The sequence below is a fragment of the Notamacropus eugenii genome, chromosome 1, assembly GCF_028372415.1.
Source record: "Notamacropus eugenii isolate mMacEug1 chromosome 1, mMacEug1.pri_v2, whole genome shotgun sequence".
Taxonomy (NCBI): domain Eukaryota; kingdom Metazoa; phylum Chordata; class Mammalia; order Diprotodontia; family Macropodidae; genus Notamacropus; species Notamacropus eugenii.
The window spans coordinates 412,502,784-412,525,930 of record NC_092872.1 but is presented as its reverse complement, the minus strand read 5'-3'; the positions used below and the strand labels follow the sequence as shown (position 1 = coordinate 412,525,930).

The 23,147-nt window shown below is 38.7% G+C and overlaps 1 protein-coding gene across 1 annotated transcript in view; it reads right to left on the bottom strand.

Moving 5' to 3' along the window:
- Nucleotides 1-23,147, bottom strand: part of HRH2 (histamine receptor H2) — a 52,076-nt gene that overhangs the window by 17,673 nt on the left and 11,256 nt on the right. Inside the window, 1 exon segment of the mRNA XM_072631072.1 lies at nt 1,765-3,611. Within this exon segment, the coding sequence (XP_072487173.1) occupies nt 1,765-2,849 (1,085 nt within the window). The 5' untranslated portion in view covers nt 2,850-3,611.

Here is a 23,147-nt window from a genome sequence, read left to right as displayed (position 1 = left end):
AATAATTCAAGAAACTAGATAACCAGAAGGGATTTTTTTCAAGTGTACAAAGACAACTCTTTGACATGTAAGTCAAGTCAAGGAGACCACTTAATTCACTAAAACAATATTTGATATGTAATAAACAAATTTGGCCAAGGGTGAAACTTTCTTTAGCATCAACCATTTAGAACATTTGATATGGAGTGAGAGGACCAGGGTACTCATCACAGCTCTGCCATTTACTTCTCGTATGACCTTGGTTAGTTAATCTCTTCCTTGGGTCTCAGTTTTTCATCTATGAAATGAGGGGATTATTAGAGATGCCCTCTGAAGTCTCCTCTGATGCTAAATCTGAAATTCTGTGAAAGCAACATAGTTTGACTGACTGGGTCATCTGGGGATCTCCCTCCCTGAGGGAGACATCAGGGTATGTGTGGGTGGATGAGGATGGATTGTATTCTTAAATACTTGCCTCCAACATTTGAAGATGGTCTAAAAATAGCCAAACAACAATAATAGCAAACTTTTATATAGTACCTACTATGTACTAGGCATTGTGCCAAGTGCTTTACAAATATCTCAGTAACTTTCCACAACAACCCTGGGAAGTAGGTGCTGATATTATTTCCATTTTTACATTTGAGGAAATTGAGACAGAAGCCATGGCTTGCCCATGGCTAGTCATGGCTAGCAAGCGTTTGAGGTTAGATTTGAACTTAGGACTCCTGGACTCCAGATTTATCTCTCTATTCATTGTACCAACTAGATTCCTCCAACTTTCCTTCAATAACCTGTTCTCCATCTAGCATTTGTGGGATTGGCATAGGAGAAAGAACATGAGAGAGAACTCCAAGACCTGGGTTTTCATTTCTGCTCTACCATTAACTTGATGGAAGGCCTTGGGCAAATAACTGCCCCTCTCTGGGTCTTTGTTGCCTGCCCTATAAAAATGAGGGTATTGGGGTAGATAATCTTCCAAACTTCTTCCATCATTAACTTTGTTCTAAAGTCCTTTCCAGTTCCAATATTTTATGTGCCTATTACCACTATTTCCTTCCTGCAGTGACATTCTAGGTTCTATATTCTAAAGTTCATTTCAGCTGTAATATTCTATGTTTTATGTTCTAAGATCTCTTCCAGCTTTAACATTATGTTGTATTCTCTAGGGTTCCTTCCATCTCTTACCACCATTTTTTTTAAGCAGAGAAACAATAATAAATTGAACAAATGGGAATTGTATTCCTGTCTCTAGACTTTTCAAATCCAGAGAATGAATGTCCCATTTGAGAGTCCAAAGTAAGCAACGGGGAGCCTATTCCTTTTTTTTTTTTTTTTTTTTTGCAATCAGGGTTAAGCAACTTGCCCAGGGTCACACAACCAGTAAGTGTCTGAGATTGGATTTGAACTGAGGTCCTCCTAACTTCAGGGCCCATGCTCTATCCACTGTGCCACCTAGCTGTCCCTGGGTGTGCCTATTCTTTACTATGCTTCCTATGAGTCAACAGATACTCAAAAACCAGAGAGCTGAGACTTTGGGGTCTGGACTGGATCTTAAGACCAAGAACTTTGTTTCTACATGAAAACAGGACAGGGCTATCACTCAGGGTGGCTCTGAGAATCATTGCCAGATTTGCAGGCATTATTCTCTCTTAGATATCCTTCTCTAATGGGGTTAGGGAAATATGAGACAAAGGAGAGACAGAGCTACAAAAACACCTATTTGGACAATTGAGGAAAGCATTACTACTAGGCTAGTGTTCCCTCCCTCTTTCTTGCCCATACCTCTGGCCAGCCAAACTTGAAGTTCCATAATTATCTGATTCCTGGGGGAATGGGACTTCACTTCCATTCTGCACTGGGAGTCTCAGAGATGTCTCTTCTTGAAGTCTTAGTGTAAGTTGGTGGGATTGGTTTTGGGATTGGCGGCAGGTGCTAGGAGACAGGGAGGACCCCCTGGAAGTGATAGCATTACCCCTGCAACAGAAGAGGCACTGGTATGCTGTGCGGAAGTCCCTATTCAGAGCAGCATACAAGATGGGGTTCAGAGCTGAGTTGACATATCCAAGCCACAGGACAATAGTTTCAAAGGTCTCATTGATGTCACCCCATATTCCTCGGTAAACAAATACTGTGAAGTAGGGGAACCAGCAGATGATGAAGGCCCCCATCACTACTGCCAGTGTAACAGTGGCTTTGTGCTCACGGATGGTGACAGCCTTGTTGTAGTAGCTATGGTTAATTCTCTTGGCCTGTTCACGGGCAATTTTGAAAATGCGATAGTAGGTGGCACACATCACCAACAGTGGGATATAGAATGTGATCAGTCCATCTACCAGGCCATAGGCCTTATTGACCTGCAGTTTGCACTTAATTGAGGTCGAGGTTAAGTTAGTGTCATTTTTTTGAGTGTTCCACTCTAAGTGGATGGGTAGGAAGGAGAAGGTGATGGAGATTATCCAGATTAAGATAAGTACAATGGTCACACGTTTGGGTGTCACCACCATGGTGTAGCGTAGTGGGGCTGTGATGGCATAGTACCGATCCAGGCTGATCATGAAGAGATTGAGAATAGATGCAGTGCAGAGCATCACATCTAGGCTGGTATATATCTTACAAAGGGGCTCTGCAAAATTGCATGTCCGGCCCAGCTCACAGGCAGCTGAGAATGGCAGCACGAGGAGGCCCAAGAGGAGGTCAGTGATAGCCAAAGACACAATGAAGCAGTTGGTGAGGCTCCGGAGCCTGCGATTCAATCCCACAGCCAGGCACACTACCACATTACCCAAGACTGTGATGAGGATTAGGAATATGAGGACTAGGCCAATCAAAACCTGATGCCAACTTGGGCCTTGGCTCTTAGCATCCATTTTACTCCTCCAATTCTAAAGACCACAACACAGAAAAGTTTCTGGGACCAGATCTCCACGAGCAGACTCCTTAATAGATGGCCTCTTCTGGCTGTTTTTCTATTTAAATATCCATGCCTATTGAGGCTTTAATGATTCAGTAGATTTCCTTTCTTAATTAAATTAAGAGATGGAGTTATGGACCTAACCAGGCAGTGCTAATGTGGACTTCCTGGATGAATAAAAGAGAGGCAGTATAATGGAGTGGAGAAAACATTGGGTAAAGAAGCAGAGGACTTGGGTAAAAATGCCAGCTCTACTCCTTGCATGTTCTTGGGTAAGTCAGTACCTATTTCTAGGTCTCAGTTTTTTCATCAGTAAAGTGAATTTGGATGAGATAAGGGGTCAAGGTCCCTTCCAGCTCTCATTCCCTAAACTGATAAAGACTCTTGAGATAGCATCTTATAATCACTCTATGATTCAAGCTTCAGGTGTGAGTTAGTACTGAGAAGACTTGAGGTCTGAGTGGGGATGACACTGTAGTGTTTGACTTTTTGCTTTCCAGTGTTCCTCATTTTCCTTGTCTTATGAAGGCCATGACAATTAGGAGAAGCCTATCGAGATTTGGCTTTAGCGTCATGCTCAAAGAAGATGGAGTGTGGGGTGTGATTCATGCCATGGCAACTTCCTTCTTCAGAGTGAGGCCATAATCTGGTCAGATATGGAGCAGGGAAAAGAGAATCCAGAGACAGCAACAGGTTAAGTTAGAACTGAGGTCTTGATCTGAAAAGAAAAAAAGATCAAACATTCAAAACTTTGAAATAAGATAGAGGATAGTAGATTCAGAATCCCAAAGCCCAACCCCTTCATTTTAAAGATGTAGAAAGTAGGCCTACAGAGCTAAAGTGGTTTGCCCAAGATCCCCCAGGTAAATGGCAGAGTTAGGATTGGAACTCAGGTCCTGTTCTTTTAAGTGCAGCTCTTTTTCCCCTGTATCATAAGTTCATACTGAACATGTTTTCTACAAAGTCCTCTTGTGTAGACTACAACTAGTATGTTGGGTCCAGCTCTACATGTCCCATCTTAGGAAGGACATTGTCAAGAAGAGGGGAACAGGGTGGGGATAGGATTAGATGCCTTATAAAGATTAGTGGAGGGAAGTAGAAGTGTTTAGCCCAGAGTAAAGAAGACTCAGGAACTGGAAAATTAAAGATATGAACTGGATAATATCTAAGGTCTCTCCTAGCTCTGAATTCTATGATGTCTTCAGACAACTTTTAGTTCTGTGAATCTATGGAAGAAATATCTATGTTTTCTATTTTCTTCAATTTAAATCTTGTGTTTTTTGATGACCTACTTGTGCAGCCGAGTGGTGCCATAGCGTACCTGGAGTCAGGAAGACTCATATTTGTGAGTTCAGATCTGGTCTTAGGCACTTATTAGTTGTGTGATCATCAGGTCACTTAATCCTGGGTGCCTCCATTTCCTCATCTGTACAATGAATTGGAGAAGGAAATGGCAAGCCACTCCAATATCTCTGTCAAGAAAACCCCAGATGGGATCACAAAGAGTCAAACTGAGAATGACTATAAAATAGCACTGTGTACAAAACTCTCACCTGAGTGCTACTGGGACAGAAGAGTTGACTAAGATGGAACTTCTCTGTGAGGTAGTGAATGGAGCATTAGATTTGGAATTCAAATCTTGTTTCAGCTATTTAATAGCTGTGTGATCCTGGACAAATCAACTAACCTCTCTATGTTTCCCCATCTATAAAATAGGGATACTATTAGAACTTACCTCTTAGTGTTGTTGTAAGGATTAAATGAGATAATACATGTAAACCCTTAAAAAGTGCCATAGATATGAACTGTTAACATTCTCAGGGAGCTAAAAATCAGTTCAGTATTTTTAGTCTTGTCTGACTCTTTGTGACCCATTTGAGATTTTCTTGGTAGAGATACTAGAGTGATTTGCCATTTCCTTCTCCAGTTCATTTTACAGATGAGGAAGCTGAGGCAAACAGGGTTAAATGATTTGCCCAAGGTCATACAGCTATAAGTGTCTGAGGCCAGATTTGAACTCAGAAAGATGTCTTCCTGGTTTTAGAACTGGTACTCTATCTGCTGCACCATCTAGCTGCCCATGTGAGACATGGTCAGAATAAACAGAATGCAAAGAATAACATCTTGTGAAAATTAAAAGGCACGAATGATCGTTTTCACCTTGGGAGACCAGGAAAGGCTCAGTATGGAAGTGTGGTATGTGAACTGGGACAAATAAACAGGATTTCCACTGAAGGAAATAAGGCAGGAGAAATTCTAGGCATGTACTATATTTTGGAAATAGAGAGATCCAATGGGGTTGAAGCAGAGGGTTTGTGAAAGAAGCCATGGGTGAAAAGGCTGGAAGATCAAGAGCCAGACTGTGGAGGGCCTCAAAAGTAAGGTTGAAGAGTTTGGCCTTCATTCATTAGGAAATGAAGAGGAACCAAAGGTTTTGGGAGCAAAGGAGTGGTAAGATGAGGCCTGTGATTTAAGAAAATTAATTTGGTTCCTTGGGTTGCATGGTTTGGAAGGAGAGAGTTCTGTGGCTCATCTACCAAAATAGTGTAGGCCAGGGATGGGGAACCTGTGACCTTAAGGCCACATGTGGCCTTCTAGGTCCTTAAGTGCAATCTTTTAACCGAGTCCAAATTTTACAGAACAGAAGGATTTCACAGAAGGATTTGTTCTATAAAATTTGGATTCAGTCAAAAGGGCTGCACTTAAGGACAAAGAAGGTCACATGTGACCTTAAGGCCGAAGGCTCCCCCACCTCTGGTATAGGCAATGAAAGCCTGAATTAAGGTTGCAGCAGTGGGAATGGAAAGGCTGGGCCTGATGTCAGAGATATTACTGGAGTAGAATTGACATTATACAGAGAGTGATCATGCAATTCTAATTCTGAAGAAGGCTAGATAAAGCTTTATCACTATTTGAATGGCTTCCTAATTGGTTTCCCTGCTTTAGCATTCTCCCTCCTTTCATCTCTCTATCCACAGCTGCCAAAGTGATTTTTGTTAGGCTTGGATCTGACCATGTTGCTTCTCTGTTCAGTAAACTTCAGTCAGTGCCTCGCTGTTGCCTCTGGGGTAGAATAAAGCCCCTTGTATTTGGCTTTTAGAACCTTCACGACTTGGTCCCAACTCACCCCTTGTGCTTCATTATGCATTACACTCCATGCCCAAAAGCTGCCTTTTTTCCTTGGGTTTACTGGCTACATTTCTTGTTCAAAGATCAAGCCTTAAACCCAATTCACTCTGGAGCTCATAGACTGGACAAGTCCCCACCCACTTAGCACAGAGTGGATGTAATTACTAAATAGTAATTGTTTCTCTTTTACCAAGGAACCCTGAGGGTATTCCCCTCCCAATTTTATTTTATTTTATTTTAATTTTTGATCAAAGGGGCCATCCCTTAAGTAAACTACTTAAAGAAGCCTATTCATTGAATGGGTGTATCTCACTCAAAGTGAGAATGTGATAAGACCTTAGCCTGAAAGGGTCAAGGTCTCTCATTGCATCCTGGACCATTTTCAGTCATCCTGATGAATATCAGGTCACTGGACCCAGATGGCTCAGGAGAAGAAAGTGAGGTTGGTGACCTTGCACAGCCCTCCCTCACTCAAATCAAAGTCAACTGCAAGTCATGTCATCATCTTGATGTCATGGTGCTCTTCAAGAATAAAGGACAAACACAACTTCCCTTCCTGTGCTCAAGCTGCCATCTGTCTTAGACTTTCCTTTGTTTCCCACACATGCTGCTCCATCTTCTGTCTTGAGAGAGTGGCACTGATCTTCCCCTATGCTTGAAACACTTTCCCTCTTCATGTCTGCTTCACAGATTCTTTCACTTCCTTCAAGACACAGCTTAGGCACCACATTCTACACTCTAGTCTTTCCTGATGCCCACAACAGCTAGTGCCCTCCTTAACTACCTTGTACTTATACCCAGTACTTTGTATTCCTAATACCTAGTATAATACCTGGGTCATAGTAGGCACTTAATAAATGCTTCTGGACTTGATTTATTGAAATATCTTATGTTTTCATATTGATTTTGCATACTTTATATGCCTTTATGTCTGTAGACTTTGTCTCCCCCAGTAGAATGTAAGCTACCTGAAACTTGGTACTATTTTACTTCTCTTTTTGCATCTCTATTAGTCAATGAGCCAATAAGTGTTTATTAAGCACTTTCTATATACTGGGCAGTATGCTAGGTGCTGGGGATTCAAAAACAAAGAAATAGTCCCTGTACTCAGAGAGCTTATACTTTAATGGGAGGAGATAATATACATGTATATACATATACACATTTATATTTATATACAGAATAATTGCAAAATACATAACAGGTAGTTAATACAAGCACCTAGCAGAGTGCCTGACACATAGTGGGTTCTTTTTTGGGGGAAAGGGGGAAGGCAATTGGGGTTAAGTGACTTGCCCAGGTCATAAGTTAGTAAGTACTCAAGTCCAGATTTGAACTCACATTCCCCTGACTCCAAGGCCTGTGCTCTATCCACCGTGTACCACCTAGCTGACCCACACATAGTAAGTTCTTAATAAACATTTATTGATTGACTGATGAGAGTGAGAGGAAAAAGAAGAGTTGAACATGAATCAGGTTTTGAGTATAGGTAACTAAGAAGACAGTGACAGCAGTGACGAACAATTCTTTTCTGAAGAACTTGGTTTAGGGAGAAAGATCATAGGCTTGGCTTTTAACACTGAACTGAAGCTATGGGAAGAGATGAGTATGAGATGGAGGGAGTGTAGAGAGAAGAGAAGGGGACTATGCTTCAGAGCCAAGCATGTCATGGGACAAAGAGCACTGGACATGGAAAAGGAAGAAAACCTGGGTTTAAAACCTAGGCTTTAAATCCTAAATCTTCCATTCACCAGCTGTGCAATCCAAAGTCAAGTTGCTTTCACTCTCAGGACCTTGTTCTCCTCATTTGTAAAATGAAAAGGTTATACTAGATGGTCTCTGAAGTCCCTTCCAGATCTGGCATTCAAGGCACTATGAGCACCAATACCTGCTATTTTACATGCATACACCCCAGCTTTTCAGAGGGGGCTGCCATGGATTTTTATCAAAACAGCTAGAGCTGATAATCTCCTATCAGATAGGAGGGAAAACTCAGAATGGTAAGAAATCAAGGAGTCATCACAGCTCCTTCCAAAAGCAGCCTTATTTCCATATTCCTTTCCAATGGAACATCTGTCAATTAAAATTAAAATTAAAATTCTACTGAGTCCTTGCCTGAAGCCCTGCCACTCTATGAATACAACCAGCTTCATTTAATCATAAATACTTAATAGATTTGGGGAGCACGAATCTGGAACATATTCCAGCACTCCAACCAGTCCCATTAGTTAGGTATAAAATGACTGATCCTTCTCGTATTTCCTGTGGAAGAGTCTTAGTTAAAAATATCTCTCTTCATTAAAAAAAAAAAAATCTCTTGGGTCTACCCTGCCAGGGCTAATTAACTTTGGTTATGTTGGTGAACAAGAATGAATTTTGGAGAGTCTCTATTTCTGCTCAAAGCACTTCCCCTCCTTCCCATCAGCCCTTGCCCATGGTTGATTTGCATATAATTTTAATTCTGAGAACCTTAAATAGCTCATAGGCTCAGGTTCCAATTGGTAGAGCTGGCAGATGCCTTAGAATATAGAATATTAGAACAGAAAGTGACCTTGGAACATAGAGCATAAAATGTTATATTTGGAAGATATTTTATTTTTTTCTTTTATCTTTTCTTTTTATCTCTTTTCTGTGAATTTACAATTATCATCCAACACTGACATTGTAAGATAAAAAGAATATGATAGAAGATCGTATAGGAAATTGTGAACTTTTGTTAAATACAGTTTTAAAGAAAAAAATATACACACTATATATGTGTATACACAAATGTGCATACATACCACATATAACACACACATGCACACATATTTGTTGTTTGTCAAGCATTTCAGTCATTTCTGACTCTTTGTGACCCCATCTGGAGATTTCTTGGCAAGAACACTGGAGTGGTTTGCCATTTCTTCTTCTAGCTTATTTTACAAGTGAAGAAAGTAAGGCAAATAGGGTTAAGTGATTTGTCCAGAGTCACATAGCTAGTAAGTGTCTGAGGCTAGATTTGAACCCGGGTCTTCCTTTATTCCAGGCTATGTGCTGTATCTACTGTGCTACCTAGCTGCCATCTATATCCATATCCATATCCATATCCATATCCATGTCCATGTCCATGTCCATGTCCATATCCATATCCATGTCCATGTCCATATCTACATCCATACCCATATCCATATCCATATACACATACATATACACATGCATACACATGTATACACATGTACACATACACATAAAACACACACATACATATACATAAATACATACATATGCACACACATACATATACATGTATACTTGATCAGCAAAGATGTCAGCGTAGAGGGAAGCAGTATTGCATGGCTCTCTCCCATAATTACTCCCACAAAGGTCAAGGAAGAGTACCAGACTAAATGGTATGATCAAGAAATCCAAGAAGGAACTGTAATGGATCATTTTTCCAGGTTAGGCCAGCATAAGGAGATAAACTGTGGACATGGGGAGGGAGGTCTGGCACAAACAAGGAACAGAAGTGTTTTTCTGACTCTGGTGCTGGGTCAAAAATCTAATGCAGAGGGAGGTTGAGACCTACTCCCTACATACCAGGGCAAGAAGTGGGGTTATGGCTTGGAGTGATCCTGGGCCTGTATATGGTACACAGAATAGAGGTAGGAGTGAGCCTGCAACTCTGTTGCTTTGATCTTGGAGCAGAAGCTTGCATTCATTCCATAGACCTGAGCTAAGTCTTGCAGCTGAGTAGTGAGGGGAGAAAGCTGAGACCAGCAAGTTTATAGTTCTATCTCTTTGAAAAGCAGGCCCTTCCAAGTGAATGAAAGGCACTGGGCCAGCAGTTGTTTATTGGAGTAGTTGGTGCAGTGCATAAAGTGTTAGGGCTGGAGTGAGAAAGACCTGAATTCAAATCCTTTCTCAGAAGCTCATTAGCTGTGGGGCCCTGTTTAAGGGTCTTGATTTATCTCAGGCTCAGTTTTCTCACCTGTAAAAAACTTCTAATAGTAACAGCACCTGAGTCAGATAGTTTTTTTAAGGATCAAATGAGACAACATATATAAAACACTTTGTAAGCCTTAAAGGATCCTATAAATACTGGCTATTATTATTATTGCTGTTGTTAGTGCTACTCAAATTCCAACTAGGGACAAACTTATAGTTCTGCTACCCAGACACACACCAGGGTTGAGAGTCTACAAACCTCAGACTAGGAACAGTGATTAGAACTTGTCCTATATCAGACTACAAAGGGCTAAAAGAACGTTTGCAGCTCCTTGGCCTGAGCTGCCTCCAAGATCTTTGAAAAATAAAATACTCAGTACCTAGAGAAAGTAGTACACGATATCAGAGAAACATGCCAGAAGGCTCTGACATTACTTTCTGAAGTGTATAGAGCCTGGCCCTAATAAAATTCTAATTCAAGTAGTAAGGTTGGAAGAAATGAATAAACCAAAAAAAGGTAACTATGATAAAGGGATACTTTAGATCCTGGGAAGCTGAAGACACAAACCCAGAAAAAGAGAATATATTATTCCATCATGTCTACAAGCAAAGACTCAAAGAAAAATGTAGTTTGACCACAAGTTCAACTACAATTCCTGGAAGAATCAAGCAAGAATTAAAAAAAATGTTATAAATGAAATTGGATCTCTAGATGAAAGAATTGGAAAAGAAATGAGACCAATAGAAGAAAAACTTAGAAGGAAAATTAATAGCTTAATACAAGAGGTACAAAAATTTATCCAAGTAATAGATTCCATGAAAATCAGACCATACCAAATAGAAGTTTATGACTCAATGAAATAATGAGAAATATTTAAACCAAGCAAAAAACTGAAAAAAAATGAGGTATCTCATATCAAAAATAACTGATCTGAAAACAGTTCAAAGGGGAAAAAAACCATAAGAATCATTGAACTTCCTTAAAGCCATTACCAAAAAGAGAAAAAAAGATATTGGGTGGCATGATGGATAAAGTATTGGACTTGGAATCAAGAAGACTTGAGTTCACATCCTGCCTTAGACACTTATTATCTTTGTGACTCTGAGCAAGCCAATTGGCCTCTGTCAGCCTCGGTTCCTCATCTGTAAAATCGAAGTACTAACATCATCTATATCACAGAACTGATGTGAGTATAAAAGATGATACGTATGTAAAGAAATTTACAAGTAGTGCTACATAAATGTTAACTATTTCAAGAACAGTTATTTCAAGCATGTTTTTCTTTCATATTTCAAGAAATCAAGGGAAACTGCCAAGTTCTATTTGAGAGCAAAGTGAAAATAGAAAGACTCCACCACTCACTTCTGTAAAGAAGCTCCCAAATGAAAACTCCTAGGAATATTAAAGCACAAATCCATAGCTTCCAGGCAAAAGAAAAAAAAAATTCGCAAGCAGCAAGACAGAGTTCAAATACTAACGAGCCACTGTCAGCTTCACATAAGATTTGGTAGCCACCAGCATACAAAAGAGGAGGGCTTGGGATGTGATATTCCAAAAGACAAACAATACAATTTTACAACCAAGAATAATTTACCTAGAATTCACCACTGAGTATTATCTTACAGGAGGAAAACAGACCTTTCTTGAAACAGAGGACTTCCAAGTCTTACTGAAGAAAAAGCCCAGAGATCAGTAGAAACTTAGAAATAAAAACACAGGACTCAAGAATATTATAAAAAATAAACATATCTGAGTAACTGAAAGAGACTAAAGAAACAAGTGTCTCTTAAAATTCCTAATGTCATTAGTGGTTATAGAGGGAGTTAAATAAAACAAAAGCCTGGTATTAGTTGTGTTGTGTTTTGATAATCCTAAAAAGAAAGAAAGAAAAGGAAGGGAAAAAGGAATACATTATTGAAGAAAGGGAGTCAAAGGAAATGAATGCAAAGAGTTTGGTGGAGATATATTCAACTCAACATGGGAACTGGGAGAGGACAGAGTTGGGAATAAGAGGAAGAGTAGAAGAAGGATGTATCATAAGCAAAACAAACCCCAGACTCAGAAAGTGGATCATAAAGAAGGTTTAGAAGAGAACAAGGTAAGAACCTATTATCGGCATCTGGGTGAGGAGAAAAGGGCAGGGGGGTGAAAGGAGATTCTATCAAGTGTAGATCACGAGTGCTAGTGGCACTTCACTCTCATCACCCTCCTATTTGTAAAGAGATGTCAGTGGACAAAGTTAGCAGAAAGCAGAGGAGAGCAAGAGGGAGTGATGGTGAGGAATACACAACTAATTATGTGAATGGTGATGAACTCACTTATAAAATGGAAGAAAAGAGCTGAATAGATTAGAAAGTCAAAGCCAAAACATGTTTATAAGAAATACGTTTGAACCATAAAATTCATGGAGTTAAAATCAGTGCCTTGAGCAAAATCTATATGCTTCAGGTGATCTCAAAAAGCGAAGGTAGCAAACATGGTCTCAGATAAAGAACTACAAAAACATATTTGATTAAAGAGATAAAGAGGAAAACACTTTTATGCTGATTTGCACTAAATGAGATAGGATCTAAATATTTAATAGAAAAGTTAAATGACTTTTAGGGAGTAGACAATGTGATAACAGTTGGGACCGCCATTTACTCCTTTCAGAACTACACAAATCTAACAAAATATAAATAAGACAGAACAAAATACCTATAGAAAATTCAAGAATGACAGAACTCTGGCAATTACAGAATAGGAATAAAAAGTATATGTATATTTTTTAGCTGCACATGGAATTATTATAAAAAGTTACCATTAATTAGGGCATAAAACCTCACACACAATTGCAAAATACCCTGAAAAATAAATATATTCTTTACTGACCAATGTAATAAAAACTATATTCAGTAATTTTTTTTGAAGAAATCATTGAAAGAATTGGAGACTAAATAGCTTAATCTTAAACAACTGATGTATCAAACATAAATCATAGGAATATTAGACAGTTTTATCTAAGAAAATTACAAGACAACATACCAAAATTTGTGAATTACAGGCAAAGTAGTCCTTAGAGAAAAATTTATATCTCTAAATGCTTTCATAAAAATGAAAGAACAAAAAGATGAATGAATTATACATGGAACTAAAAAAATCCCTAGAAAACAAAAATTTAAAAATCCTCAATAAAACAACAAAATGGAAATTCTGAAAATGAAAGAAGAAATTAATAAAGTGGAAAGAAAAAAACAATTGAATTAATAAATAAAGCCAGAAGCCATTTTGGGGGGAGGGGGGAAAGAAAGGATACAAACCAGATAAATAATCAGCTAATTTTATTTTAAAAAGAAAGAGAAAAAAATTGCAAGTATGAAAAATGAATGAAGGATAATTTAAAACAAATGTGGAAGAAATAAAGAAAACCATAAGAAAATATTTTGTCTAAGTATGACTATAAAATTGACAATTTAAATAAGATAAATGAATATTTACAAAACTATAAGATTCCCAGGTTTATAGAACAGAAAATAAAGATCTTAGATAACCCAATATTAGAAAAATATGAAAAAGCAATAGATGAGTTCCCAACGGAAAAAATAAAAGCCCAGGATCAGATGGATTTACAAGCAAATTCTATCAAACATTAAAAGAAAAATTAATTTCAATATTACATAAGCTGTTTGCAAAAATTAGGGAACGAAGGGATCCTTCTTAATGCCTTCTATGATACAAATATGGTCTTTAAACCTAAAACAGTGAGAAACAAAGTAGAAAAAGAAAACCATACCTATCCTAGTGAATAGCCACACAACCATTTTAAATTAAGTGTTGGTAAAGAGGCTACAGAAATATATTAAAGCGATCATATGCTGTGACCAAATTGGATTTATACCAGGAATGCAGGGTTGGCACAATATTAGGAAAACTATCGGCACAACTGACCATATTAATAAAAAGGACAACCAAAATCATAGTAATAAATATAAACTCAGAAAATGTTTTCGACAAAATTCAGCACCAATTTCCATTCAAAATACTAGACATTCTAGGAATAAAAGCTTGCTGTTGTTCAGTTGTGTCCTTCTCTTTGTGACCTCATTTGAGGTTTTCTTGCAAAGATACTGGAGTGATTTGCTATTTCTTTCTCCAGCTCATTTTGTAGGTGAGGAAACTGAGGCAAACAGGGTTAAGTGACTTACCCAGGGTCACATAGCTAGGAAATGTCCGAGGCCAGATTTGAACTCAGGAAGATAAATCTTCCAAACTCCAGACCCCCACACTTCATCCACTGAGCCACCTAGCTGCCCAGGAATAAATGGACTTTTCCTTAATATAATAATAGTATCTATATAAAATCAAGAACCAGCATTATGTGTAATGGGGGTAAATTAAATACCTTTCCAATAAGACTGGGGTAAGCCAAGGATGAATATTATTACAACTAATATTTTGCATACTAGTAGAAGTAGTAGACAAAGCATTAAGACAAGAAAAAGAAACAAAGGTAGAGGCATAGGCAAACAGGAAAGGATTGCTTTTTGAAAACAATAGGACTGCTTACTTAGAGAATAAAACAATTAATTAAAATAATAAGTTCAATAAAGTTTCAAGATATAAAAAAAATCCACATAAATAATTAACATTTCTCTACATTACTAATAAAGCCTAGGAGGGAGAGATAGAGAAATTATACTTAAAGTACCTCAAGAATGTATAAAATATTTGGGAGTCTATCTGCCATTACACACATAGGAACCATACAAATAAACTTACAATGCTCTGTTTACAGAAATGGAGACATAAATAATTCGAGAAATATTAATTACTTATAAGTAGACCTAGGCAATACGATCCAAATTATAGGGCTATATAAATTAATTCATTTATTCAGTGCCATACCAATCAAACCATCCAAGGAATACTTTGTAGAGCATGCAAAAAAATAATAATGAAGTTAATCTGGAGGAAAAAAACCTCAAAAATCTCAAGGAAATAATGAAAAAAGTACAAAGGAAGAGAGCCTGGAAGCACTGCATTTCAAACTATAAAACAAAGCAGTAATCATCATAACCAATAAAAAATTGATTAAAAAATTAAAGAGGTACGGATTAGGTACACAAGAACAAAAATAAGTGAACTTACTTCCTAGTTGGTGTTCTATAAACTCATAGACCCTGGCTACTGGGGTACAGACTCACTTTTTAACAAAAACTATTGGGAAAATAGGAAAGCAGTCTCAAAAAAATTAGGAATGGACCAACACCTCACATTAACATACCAAGATGAGCTCCAACTAGATACATGAGAGAAAAAAATTCATATCATATACAAATTATAGGAGCAAGAAGGAAATTTCCTTTTGGATAAGAGAAGCATTCATGACCAAATAAAGGATCATAAAAGATAAAATGGATGATTTTTGTTATATAAACTTGAAAAAAGTTTTTGCACAAACCAAATCAATACAGTTAAAATGGGAAAGGAAACAATTTACTAAGAAAAAAAATTTACAGAAACTTTCTCTGATAAAAATCTTATTTCCAAAATATATAAGGATGTACTCAATTTTATAAGAACAAGGGCTATTCTGTAATTAACAAATGGTCAAAGGCTATGAACAGTTATCTCATTAGCAGCCATGTAAAATATTTCTAAATCATTAATAATTAGAGAATTGCACATTAAAGCAACTGTGAGTTTCTACCTTATGCCTATCATATTAGCCAAGAGAGGGAAAACGACAAATGTTGGAGAGGGTTTGGGAAAATGGGCACTTTAATGTGCTGTTGGTGAGAATTAGTCTAACCATTTTGGAAAGCAATTTGGACTTATGCCCCTGAAGTCACTAAGCTGTACATACCCTTTGACTTAGTCTAGCATGTCTCATTGTCTCTGTTCACAGAGCAGAGCATTTTCATGCGTTAGTAATTCCCTCTTCCCCCTTTTAATGACTTGAACAAGCTTTAAAGTCTCTCATAAACATTCAGAGTGTGGAAGTGAAAACATATTTTCCATACTGGTGTCACCAACAGGGAGAACAGAAATTGTTCCCATTTGTCACTGACATTTTACAGGTTGATGGACTCAGGGGAAACAGAGGTGGGTATCTGGTTTGGCATCATTGTTGGAAAAGTCATTTTTAGCTAAGTCTGAGGTCTCCCTGTCCCCACTTAGGGGACAATCAGGACCAGTGAGGGCTTTTTAGCCTACAATATAGATTCCCAGTTTCCTGAATTAATAAGCTTACTTCCCTGGACATTATCTGGAGTGTTCCTTGGAACTGGGATATGAGAGAATCACAGAATTTCAGAGCTATACATCTAACCCCATAAGTGAAAAGGAATTCCCACTGTAATATACCCAATACATGAGCATCTGTCCTTTCCTTAAAGACCTCTGATGAGAAGAAATTCATTACTTCCCAAGGTTATCCATGCTATTTTGGGATAGCTCTAATTGTTAGGAAGTTTTTCCTTACATCAAATCTTTTTGGTTACAAGTATATATATCCCAAACTAAGATGGCACATACCAGTTGCTCAGTAAATACTTACTGATTGACTGGGAGGGATAAATAATAACACTAGGATCACAACAAAAACGTGACTTAGAGTTTTAAGGGACCTTGGAGAGCATCTCCAGGGCTTCTTAACCTGAGGACTGTGAAGTTCTTTTTTTAAGAAATCCTTTGCTTAACTGAATTTCAGGATAATTAGTTGCTTTTATTTTATTTTAGGCATTAAACATCTTATTCTGAGAAGAGGTCCTTAGGGATCACCAAACTTCCAGAGATGGAAAAAACATGCAAAAACTTTAAGAATGGCCTGATCTAGTTCCACATCCATTAGTGGCCATTTTTAAAGGGATTTAAAATTTTCAAAGTGGTTTGCATCATTCCTTGTTTGATCCTCACCACAATCTCGTAAAGTGTGTAGTGCAGGTATTATAACCAATCCCCCTGATACAGTGAAGAAGCAGGTTCAGAGAAATTAAATTACAGCACACAGTTAGAAAGCAAATTCGAACCAGGGGCTTTTGGCTCATTCGGCTAATTATATTTCCACTATACCAAAGCTGTCATTCTCTGTAGCCAAGAACAGAGAACGTAATGCTAATTGAGTTTCTATCCAGGCTGAGTGAACTTAGGTTAAGCTTGGGTAGGGTGAGCCTCATTTCTGAATTCTAAAGGCTCTAATGTACACAATAGGGACTGATGCTGCATTCAGGTTGATTAATTGACAAGGATTATTTGGCCAATTTGCAAGCAACCATTTAGAGTGGAGTTGGTTTTTTTTTTTTTTTACCAAGTGCCCAATACATGGTGAACACTCAGTGCACACTACCACAGAGACAGTAGATATATTTTAAAACTGTGACAGGAAAATCGATTTTCTCTATTTAGATTCAAGCCATTGGGATTTCTCCTTTCAAAGCTTAAATGATTACATGCTTGTGTCTACTGTGAAGCCAACTGAAGTACAGATCAGACAGTAGACTGGAAGCCAGGAAAATCAGGAGCAGTCCCAGTTCTGAAATCATTGTATGACCTTAGGCAAGTCACTTTCCCTCTCTGAACCCCAGTTTTCCATATCTGGGGCATGCTCTTCTTATACATGGGTGTCCCAGAATAGCTACTTTCAAAGTATTCTGTCAGTATGCATTCACTAAAAAGCCATAACTCATGAGCCCTCATTGATGTGTTTAGATTTTCTTTAGTTACCCAAATGACACAACTCTCAATGCAAATGCTTTAAGGAAATAGCACAGTAAGGAAAATTTACCATAGGACACTCCTTTCCCAACTAATGCATCTTCTTCCACAAATGTTCACACCACCAGTGGAGAAAGGAGGCTCTCACAGAGGTCGTGCATCAGCAAACATGTAAGGAATGTATTGGCCAGGGCACATGTATGGAAGAAAATATCATGTCTCTGATGTTGCAGGACAACTAAAATCTTCTGGTTATATTAATACACTGCCCTAACTGATCCTGCTCTCTGAATGCATCACCTCTGCTGAGAGCAATGCCTCGCTGATCCCCACTGTGAGTGATTACTGGGTCATTGGGAATTATTTTGCTGGTCTTGTGATGGCTACTGGGTTTGGTGGTAGTCTCTGTTGAGGCAAAATATTTCTTAAAAAGCATTGCCCTAGTGTACATATCGGTGCTGAGATGCTTAGAAGTTATAGGAATGTGTCTCCTTTGGGGAATGGTGCAATAGATAGAATGCTGCACCTGGAGCCAGGAAGACATGAGTTCATATCCTGCCTCAGACACTTATTAGCTGTATGATGCTAGGCATCCTTAGTTTCGTCAACAGTAAAATGGTGATAATAGTAGTAGCTACCTCTCAGAGCTGTTACAGTGAGGACTAAATGAGATTATAATTGTAGGGTGCTTAGCATATGTCTGGCACATAGTAGGTGATTAGTAAATACTTGTTCCCTTTCAGTCCTGGCATTCTCTATTTTGTTTTCTAAAAGCCCCCACAACTAAATCATTCTGTGTTCTTTGATTATAAGGTTATGTCTACCTCTCACATTCTATTTTTAATCTTCAAATAATTTCTGGTTCTGACTTTCTATGCCCTAAAATGCTTCTGAATTCTGACATTTTATGTTCTAATGACCTTCCCAGCTCTGACATTTTATAATTTATGTCGTAATGTTCCATACAACTGATGCAATCTCTTTACTTCTGACTGAGTTGTACAATCAAACTAAGCATTGTCCTGGTATGCGTATAGGTGCCAAGATGCTTAGAAAATAAATAGAAATATTTCCCCCTTCAGAATAAAAACTATACCATTTAAACAATCCCCAAGTTTCTGGCCCCTATGATTATCTGATTAGAGGTGGGTGAGTGTATTCACCATTTCTTATGAATATTTATAGGATCTCTGCTGTAAATATAATGTACTCACCTGGAACATTTTAAGTGGTATTAAAATTAAGTTTCTGAGAATTTATAGCCTATGACGAAGAGGAAGTGGCAGCCCTGGAGAGTAAGAATGACATTTCTTTCACCCACTAGAATGAGCTGGAATCTCCACCTGCCAGTTGACCATTATCTACTTGACTCAGCTTACATGCTTTCATTACCTTCTCACCTGGCTGAGAAGGCCTTGGAATCATAATTACAGAATGCTAGAGACAGGTCCTTTGGCTCAATCCTCTGATAACATAGATGGGGAAACTGGAGGCCAGAGAGGCCAGAGTAACTTGTTCATGGCAGAGCCTGGAGTTAGAAGAGCCAAGGCCTCCTGATGCCAGGTCCATGATCTCTGTCTAGTATACAATCATTTTAGCCTAAGCCCTTGCTACAGTTCTTAACTTTTTAAACCAGTAAGTGAAAAAATCACATCCTTCTTGGGCAGTTAGATACTGTGTTTAAGTGGAAAGAGCACATACAAACTCTTTTAAAGCAGTTGATGACATTTGCTTAAACAGTGGGTGACGTAGGCTCATTTTGGATTCTCTTACATGTTGTTGACAGGGGTTTTAGGCATATAAACAGGAGAGAAAACGTATCCCTGTCATAGTGAAGAGAGAGAATTAATGAGTCAAGAGGTGAGCTATAAGTTACTCTAGCAGTTTGGGGAAGTGGTTAGCATACTGGATAAGGAATTAGAGGACCTGGGCCCAGTCCTGTCCCTGACACTTACCAGATGGTCAGTCATAGACAAGTCACTTATTCTCTCTGAGCCTCAGTTTCCTTACTTGTAAATGGGAGAAATAATCTTAGAATCAATTCAAAGCCAATCTCTCTGTTAACTATTGTGAATAGGGCCCAGTTCTGTCTGCCTTCTAATGTTAGGCAAAATAAGTCTTTTTTTTTTTTTTTAAATTGTTTTTACCCTATTAATGTAAAAACAATTTTTAACGTTTTTGTAAAGTTTTGAGTTCCAAATCTATTCCTCCCCACTCTGTCATCTTCTTCCTCTTTGAGATGGTAATCTGATATAGGTTATACATGTGCAATCATATTAGTCATATTGTGCAAGAAAGCTGGTACTAAAAAAGAAAGTGAAAAATAGTATGCTTCGATCTATATTCAGATGCCATCAGTTCTTTCTCTGGAGGTGGATAATATTTTTCATCATGAATCCTTTGGGATTGTCTTGGATCACCTTATTGCTGAGAATAGCTAAGTCATTTACAGTTGCTCATCATACAATGTTGCTGTTACTGTGTACAGTGTTCTCCTGGTTCTGCTCACTTCACTCTGTATCAATTCATGTAAGTCTTTCCAGATTTTTCTGAAATCATCCAGGGAGAACATGTCTCATCCCTCTTTTACATGACAGTATTTTAGTTGCTGAAAGTCTGCTGTCATTATCCTCCTTACATTTTCTCCTTTCTAGCCTAAACATCTCCATTTCATCCATCTCCTCCTCCTATGACACATTTTCTGATTTTGTCATCATCTTTGCCATCTTCCTCTGGTCACAACTCAGCTTGCCTATGTCCTTTCTAGGAGGTAATCAAGTTCTGAATTGAACATGATTCTCCAAATAGGACTCTTTATATGGTTTAAGATCAGGTTAAGTGTTGGGACCACCTCTTCATACTCCTGATTCATGTTGAAATGGCATTTAACCCTGAATTTGAGGGTTTTTAAATTTTTAATTATAAGAACTGCTATCCAGCTGCATCTTCCCCATCCTTTACTTGGATTGATATAGAGTGGGCTCTTGGGCTTCTGTCCTAAAAGGCAAGTAAACCATCTATTTCAATTTTTTCCTGTTTCCTTCTTAAAGAACCCTTGCCCTCATGCTCTTACTATGAGCCTATAGTTTCCTGTTGAATTTCACTCTCCTCAGTTGTAAAATGGGGATATTACCTTTACCATTCACTTTCCAAAGGGTTTTCATGAAGAAATAGTTATGGCTCCCCCAAGATCACACAGCTAATAATTGTCAGAGAAAAGACATGAATCCAGGTCTTCATTCTACTATAGGACTGAAGGAGAAAGAGAGAGAGAGAGAGAGAGAGAGAGAGAGAGAGAGAGAGAGAGAGAGAGAGAGAGAGAGAGAGAGAGAGAGAGAGAGAAAGAGAGAGAGAGAGAGAGAGGATGAAATCTTGGTAACGTTCTGTTGCTGAGAACTCTGAGGCTGCTCTCTCTGTATCTAACACTGGAATCCAGGTCCTTCTACTGTACTTGCCTTCTAAAGACCCTCCAGGGAGGGCTGAGCTGCACCCTGAAGACTAGGTTTGGACCTTTGATTTCAGTAGTATGTGCAGCTCCCAGGTGAGGGAACTCTATCTACCAGCTGTCACCTCTTCTGTACCTTCTAGTTTTAGAGGGTTGTTCAGAGCACTGGGAGGTTAATTTACATGCCTAAGGTCACAAAGCCAGTAATGGATCAGAGGCAGGACTCAAACCCAGGTCTTTTTGATTTCACAGTCAAGTTTCTATCCAGTGGGCCTTGCCACCTCTGGAGTAACTGAGTGAATATACATACATGGAAACAGCAAAGAAGGACACTAGAGGTTACGTAGTCCAAGTCCCTCATCTTGAAGATGAGGAAACCCAGTCTCAGAGAGATAAAGAGATTTGTCCAAGGTCACACAGGGAATATATGTCAGAGTCAGGATTTGAACTCAGTTTTGCTGACTCCAAATCCAGTGCTCTTTCTACTGTTGCACACTGAACTTGGAGGGCTCATAGAGGCCACTGAGTCCTGTTGACTTGTTACCTCCATATGTATCTGACACACATTTTTCACTCACACATTCACCACCATAGTTCAGGCCATCTTGTTGGGACTATTAGAATAGTTTCCAAATATCCTCTTCTCTCTCCTCTTTAAACCATACTTTACACACCTGCCAAAATGTTTCTAAAATATAGTACTGACTAAATCAGTTCTTTGCACAATGATCTCCTGTGCCTACTTATTGCCTCTGTAGGATTGAATACAGACTCATCTGTTTGACATTTAAAATCTTTTACAACTTGGCTCCAATATACCATTCCAGGCTTATTATGCATTATCTCCCTTCGCTTACTCTGTGGTCCAGAGTTACTGGCTTTATTGTTGTATTTCATGCATGACATTCCAGCTCCTTTGTTCTCTCTGTACCCCATGACAGTCATGCACCCACCTCTATCAGTACATCTCCATCATTGGACTGAATGATCTGACCCATTTCACACAAGCAGAGATGAGATTAGAATCTCTAGCTTCTTTTAGAATGCAACTCATATATTATCTCCTATGGGAAGTCTTTTTTGATTCCGCTATATTCTAGTTCTTAACCCCCTCCTCCCATTTGCCTTGTGGTAATTTTCAGTCATTTCAGATTCTTCTTGACCCCATTTAGGATTTTCTTGGCAAAGATACTGGAGTGGTTTGCCATTTCCCCCTCTAGCTCATTTTATAGATGAGGAAATTGAGCCAAACAGAATTAAGTGACTTGCCCAGGGTCACACAGCTATTAAATGTCTGAGGCTAGATTTGACTCAGGCAGATGAATCTTCCTGACTCCAGGCTAGGGTCTCTGTGTACTATGGCACCACTTAGCTGCCCTGCCTGGCACATAATAAGTGCTTAATCAATTGTTCATTGGATAGTAGACATAGATCTAGAAGAGGCCTCAGAAAGTCATCTAGTCCAACCCCTCATTTTGTAGATGAAGAAAGCAAGAGTCAGGGACGTCAGGTGCCTTGCCCAGCGTCACATACGTATATCACAGAAGGGATTCGAATGTCCATTTGATGACTTAAGAGCGAGTGTTCTTTCTGCGGTGGCACAGGCTGCGTTGATTGCTCTATTTCCCTCAGTATCCAGAGGCAGAGGCTGAGCGGTGGCAGGGCCAGCATTACAAGCCCCATCTTCTGAGTACTGCTCTAAGTTCTTTGTGCCTGCACCATGAATCATCGGCCCATTTGTGATTATAACAAAAAAAAAAGCTAACATTTCTATGGTGATTTAAGGTTTGCAAAGCTCTTTCCCAATTGCAACCCTGTGAGACAAGAGGGCTGGTTTGTTTATCTCAGTGTTACAGATGGGGAAACTGAGAGACAGAGAGTGAAAGGACTTGACCTAGGGTCAAGTTACAGAACTAGCTAGCATTCAAACTTTGGTCTCCCAGCTCTAAATCTACATATTTTCTACCAGTGCATACTGCTTTCCTTCCCATTAATTGCAGAGAAAGCTGTGTGGGCATCCCACATGGTTGCTCAATCTTTGCATCACAGTGCAGGGACTG